The following is a 6,037-nucleotide window of genomic DNA, read 5'->3' as shown; positions in this document are numbered from 1 at the left end:
AGATTTAAATTCACCTTTTTTTTTTGAAAACAGTCTTGCTCTGTCACCCAGGCTGGAGTGCAGTGGTGCAATCTTGGCTCACTGCAACCTTTGCTGCCCGGTTCAAGTGATTCTCCTGCCTTAGCCTCCTGAGTAGCTGGGATTACAGGTGCCTGCCACCATGCCCGGCCTTTTTTTTTTTTTTTTTTTTTTTTGAAATGGAGTCTTGCTCTGTTGCCCAGGCTGGAGCGTAGTGGTGCAATCTTGTCTCACTGCAACCTCCGCCTCCCAGGTTCAGGCAATTCCCCTGCCTCAGCCTCCCCAGTAGCTGGGATTACAGGTGTATGCCACCACACCTGGCTAACTTTTATATTTTTAGCAGAGACGGGGTTTGGCCACGTTGGCCAGGCTGCTCTCCAACTCCTGACCTCAGGTGATCCACCTGCCTCAGCCTCCCAAAGTACTGGGGTTACAGGTGTGAGCCACCGCACCTGGCCACCAGTTGTCTTTTAAAAACACCACTCAGGGCTGGGCACAGTGGCTTCTCTGGGAGGCTGAGGGGGGCAGATTTCTTGAGTCCAGGAGTTCAAGACCAGCCTGGGAAAGATGGCAAAACCCCATTGTCTACAAAAAACGTTGCGGGAAGTCAGGAACCCCGAACGGAGGGACTGGCTGAAGCCATGACAGAATAACATAAATTGTGAAGATTTCATGGACATTTATTAGTTCCCCAAATTAATACTTTTATAATTTCTTACACCTGTCTTTACTGCAATCTCTGAACATAAATTGTGAAGATTTCATGGACACTTATCACTTCCCCAATCAATACCCTTGTGATTTCCTATGCCTGTCTTTAATCTCTTAATCCCATCATCTTCATAAACTGAGGAGGATGTATGTCGCCTCAGGACCCTGTGATGATTGCGTTAACTGCACAAATTGTTTGTAGAGCATGTGTGTTTAAACAATATGAAATCTGGGCACCTTGAAAAAAGAACAGAATAATAGCAATGTTCAGGGAACGAGAGAGATAACCTTAAACTGACTGCTGGTGAGCCGGGCAGAACAAAGCCATATTTCTCTTCCTTCAAAAGCAAATGGGAGAAATATCGCTAAATTATTTTTCTCAGCAAGGAACATCCCTGAGAAAGAGAATGCGTCCCTGAGGGTAGGCCTCTGAAATAGCCGCTTCGGGGGGCGGCCGTCTTTTATGGTCAAAGCTGTAGGGATGAAATAAGCCCTGGTCTCCCATAGTGCTCCCGGGCTTATTAGGACGTTCCCGCCTAATAAATTTTGGTCAGACCTGTTGTCTGCTCTCAAACCCTGTCTCCTGATAAGATGTTATCAATGACAAAGCATGCCCGAAACTTCATTAGCAATATTAATTTCGCCCCGGTCCTGTGGTCCTGTGATCTCGCCCTGCCTCCATTTGCCTTGTGATATTCTGTTACCTTGTGAAGCGCGTGATCTCTGTGACCCATACCCTATTCGTACACTCCCTCCCCTTTTGAAAATCCCTAATCAAAACTTGCTGGTTTTACGGCTCAGGGGGGCATCATGGAACCTGCCAACATGTGATGTCTCCCCTGGACACCCAGCTTTAACATTTCTCTCTTTTGTACTCTGTCCCTTTATTTCTCAGACGGGCCGACACTTAGGGAATATAGAAAAGAACCTATGTGAAATATCGGGGGTGAATTTCCCCGATATACAAATATTGGTTGGTGGTGGTGGGGGGGGGCGTGCATCTGCAGTCCCAGCTACTTGGGAGGCTGAGGCGGGAAGATCACCTGAGCCTAGGGGGCTGAGGCTGCAGTGAGCCATGACTGTGCCACTGCAGTTCAGCCTGGGTGACAGAGCGAGACCCAGTCTCCAATAAAAACAAAAACAAAAAATACCACTCAGATACTACTCCGTTTTAAAATTTCACAGCATCAGGTTCATACTCCTTGCTGCTGAACTGAGGGAGGCCCTGGTCTGACCCCGGCCCCGTACTACTTTCCTGCTCCTTTAGTTCCTATTATTTTCCTGTTACTCCCTTTATTCCTCACTGACCACTGAGCCAGATATGCTGAACTATGAGGTGCAGCCATAAGAAAATGCCAGTTTTGTATATTAAAAATGGTCCACATACCTGTGATTTCATATGGTCCAAGTGATACTTGCCACTGCTGTGGATACCATGCTTTCACAGCAGTGCCTCACACTTCCTTTTCTGCTGAGAATGTCCCCCCCTTGGTTCATCTGACAGACTCACACCCTCTTTAAGACCCATGCCAAATGTCCCCCTTTCTATGGGGCTTTCCAGGCTCACCCGGTGGAATTCGCGCTCCTAACTGTGGCCCATACACGCCTCTTCTCAGCACTTGGCTGGGGTAAGTTCTGTTCACTTCAGTGGCATGCTGTCTCCACCTGTCTGACCTGGGAACAATCTGAGGAAAGGGACCATGTCACATACACCCTTACGTCTTCTGTCATCCCTACTACAGAGTGTTTACTAAAGGCTGAGTGCTGAAGGGGGTAAATGCTTCCTTTCTGAACTGATCAAAATTATGACTAAAACGCCACTCATATACATATGTTTAAAATTCTGATGTCATTTATTGGCACAAAAATTATTCCGATACAACATGGTGTCTAGACATGGCTACATTTTATACTTTGTGCATTTAGTTATTTGTTCTGCTCATAATTCCCAATATGTACCAGACCTTCCCTGTGTTCAGCATCTCCATGACAGTATTTCTGTTTTCTGAGCCCTTGCTCTCAACAGAGTATTCTGACCACTGAAAACATCCCAGAACCCTGCTGCAGAAGGCCAGTGAGGGTGGTCCCACTGCACAGTGATCCCCTCTGTACATCTGCTCAGCCGAGGCCGCCAGTGATCTGAATAAACCTCCCTACTAGCGGTCAGGTCTTGAATTGAAGCGTGTGAGTCGCAGCATCACTGGGTCTGATGGAAGACAGACCTTTTGTACTCATTTTGGCCTATCTTGCAAACATTTCTGCTGCTGTCCACAGACCAGTGAGGTCTTGGGATAGGTGGCAGGGGTGAGGTCAGCATCTTCTGTGTCTTTACAGTCTAGGATCCTAATCCATGTTCTCCACGACCTGAGGCTTCTTGGCTGTGCTGAGTTTGCTGTACCCATGTTGGGAGGAGCAACTAGGTCATTCTTCCATCAGCAAGTACTTATGATGAGTTCTCTTGTGAGTTAAGTCAAAACCCGTATTTCTAAAGTTATGGATCTTCTGTTCCCCAAAATGAATGGCTTGATTTACGTGGTATTACTATGTTTCACTGTCCTGGGAACCAAATCAAGCCTTGTGTTTCTGACAATATATTCTTCAACAGCAGCTAGAAAGTTGGTTCAAACCAACTTTTAATATACAGTAGTTCTTTTCATTTACATTTCAAAATATTTAACAAAGTCAAACTTTCTCACCATGGTTTCAGTTTAGTGGAAGCATTTACTAAAGTACAAAAGCCTCAGAAAAAACGTGACGGGTACATCTGGGCCTCCAGTTACCAGAAAGGGCACCTAAGAAGGCAGAAAGAAAAGGAATATTTTAATAATTTGAGCTTCTTCAAAGCTTTACACAGATAACTTGAAAATGAAAAGGCCAAGGTCTGACAACCCCAGGGTATTCCCTGAGCTCTCCCACAGCTAATTGCATGGGACACACTCATCATTTCCAGTCAAGGCTAATGCCCACCGAGGTCCCGCAAGGACACTTCCCCAGCGCCTGCTCTCTCAAGTTTCTGCCTTCAAGCATGCCTCGGGCAATTAATCAAAGCACACCCCAGAGTGGTCCTTGAGGTTAGACTCCCAGATCATAAATCTGTCTTTTTATCTCCTTCTCTCTGTCACTGCTCTAGCTTTTTCTTTCCTTTGCCCTTCCTGTATCTCTGCACTGGACTGACAGCAAAACCCAAAAGGAACCCCTCACAAACAAACAAGCCTTGCCTATTCTCCTAAACCACTTATCTTAATTTAATTTTAATTTTAGTGTTTGCCTTCCAAGTATGCATCCATATTTCTCAGTTTCTTTTTTTATAACAATGAGCACATGCAGTAAATATGAACTTTTAAAGAGATCTAAGCTCTAACTGCCCTTTACAGATACCTCACCGAATCTCTTTTTGCTACTCTGGCTTTGGGGCCTAGGCTTGGGACCTGATTGCTTATTTTAACAAAGTCACTTTGAGAGCCCCACTCACCAGCCAATATAGCACTGGCAGAGGTTTTCATGGGATGTCGCTTGTTTGATGAGCAGCTCAACTTGCGTTGGAACATCCAAAGTGTCATCATGAGAGAAGTCCCGACCTAGCACAGGAGGAACAAAAACATTTCACTCTCTTCCTGGCAATCGATGCACTTCTTGTTCCCTGTTGGCTTAACTGTATATGCCAACAGCTTATCCTCAGACATGAAGATGAAGGATACCATCATAGTTGGATTTGAAAAGTTCGGCCAGGTGCAGTGGCTCACGCCTGTAATCCCAGCACTTTGGGAGGCTGAGGCAGGCGGATCACCTGAGGTCAGGAGTTCAAGACCAGCCTGGCCAACATGGTGAAACTCTGTCTCTACTACAAATACAAAATTAGCCGAGTGTGGTGGCACATGCCTGTAGTCCCAGCTACTTGGGAGCCTGAGGCAGGAGAATCGCTTGAACCTGGAAGGTGGAGGTTGCAGTGGGCCAAGATCATACCACTGCACTCCAGCCTGGATGACAGAGCAAGACCCTGTCTCAAAAAAAAAAAAAAAAAAAAAAAAGAAAAAAAGAAAAATTCAGCTGGGTGCAGTGGGTCATGCCTGTAATCCCAGCACTTTGGGAGGCCGAGGTGGGTGGATCACTTGAGGTCAGGAGTTTGAGACCAGCCTGCCCAACATGGTGAAACCCCATCTCTACTAAAAGCACAAAAAATTAGCTGGGCATGGTGGCGGGCACCTGTAATCCCAGCTACTTGGGAGGCTGAGGCAGGAGAATTGCTTGAACCTGGGAGGCAGAGGTTGTAGTGAGCCAAGATGGAGCCACTGGACTCCAGATTGGACAATTCGAGCAAAACTGTCTCAAACAAACAAAAAAAAGACATGATTAAAAAACACTTCTCTGAATTTGGCTGATTTTGGACCTGAAAGAAATTTATTCACCTCCTGAGTTAAATGAGATTAAACTAACATTAAGTACTGTTATCGGTCATCAGAAAGAAGAATCAGAGACAATGTTTAACTGATGACCTCAAAGACACTCTTTGTCAGCAGCACGGTGCCAAAGCTCGTCACTAACACCACTGGACATGGGGCTGACCACCACTCAGAGAGAGGAAAGTGTGCTCAGATTTTATGTCCCTTTTAAGTAAACACATGACACACTCACCAGTGAGCTTATCTCGAACCCTGTTAATAATCTGGATAGCTTTCTTATTTAGGGCCTCTGGTTTCACCAAACCATCTCCAACTGGAATACACAAAAGTAGAAATAACAGTAAGAATGGGAGCAATACAACAGGTTCAATGGGTGCCCTGTTTTTCTCAAATATTCACTTTTGTAAGTGTTAAGCAATCCTTCCTCTATGTCCGTCTTTGTCCTCAGAATATAATGAGAAATTCATGGAACCTTTTCTGCTCAAAGGCAGTTTTGTTGCTTCATCTTGTTGACCCCTCTCAGGGTATAACACAGCTGCTATTTTCTTAATGAGCTAGTCATTGGTGCAGCTCCTCAGAGGCTGAACTTACTGAAAGAATGAATAGATTCTGGCACTGTGGTCCCCGTTTTCTTATGGGCTGGCTCTCCAAGTTCCACACCGTCCAAAATTTCTATGGGAAAAGAAATCAATTACCAGAAAATTCAAACACCAAAAAGCCACTGTTGGTGCTAGCATCTAATTCTCTACGCACTCTATTCCTTTAAGGCCTGCCCTACCTACCCTAAAGGGGAAAAGAGAAGGAAAGTTTTATGTTACTCTTTATGTATTTCAAAGTTTTAAGCTGGACACAGCTGTAATCTCAGCTACTCAAGAGGCTGAGGCGGAAGGATCACTTGAGTAGCTGAG

At 45.4% G+C, this 6,037-nt stretch overlaps 1 protein-coding gene across 1 annotated transcript in view; it reads right to left on the bottom strand.

Moving 5' to 3' along the window:
• Nucleotides 1-2,559: 2,559 nt before the first annotated feature.
• Nucleotides 2,560-6,037, bottom strand: part of MTOR (mechanistic target of rapamycin kinase) — a 157,063-nt gene continuing 153,585 nt past the window's right edge. Inside the window, exons 55-58 of the mRNA XM_054439543.1 lie at nucleotides 5,721-5,801; nucleotides 5,362-5,442; nucleotides 4,202-4,307; nucleotides 2,560-3,521 (exon numbers count right to left, since the gene is read on the bottom strand). Coding sequence (XP_054295518.1) covers nucleotides 3,506-3,521; nucleotides 4,202-4,307; nucleotides 5,362-5,442; nucleotides 5,721-5,801 — 284 coding nt within the window. The 3' untranslated portion in view covers nucleotides 2,560-3,505. The remainder of the gene's footprint in view (nucleotides 3,522-4,201; nucleotides 4,308-5,361; nucleotides 5,443-5,720; nucleotides 5,802-6,037) is intronic.

Source organism: Pongo pygmaeus, chromosome 1 (assembly GCF_028885625.2).
Source record: "Pongo pygmaeus isolate AG05252 chromosome 1, NHGRI_mPonPyg2-v2.0_pri, whole genome shotgun sequence".
NCBI lineage: Eukaryota > Metazoa > Chordata > Mammalia > Primates > Hominidae > Pongo > Pongo pygmaeus.
The sequence above is the reverse complement of the archived record's forward strand: the minus strand, read 5'-3'. Positions and strand labels throughout refer to the sequence as shown.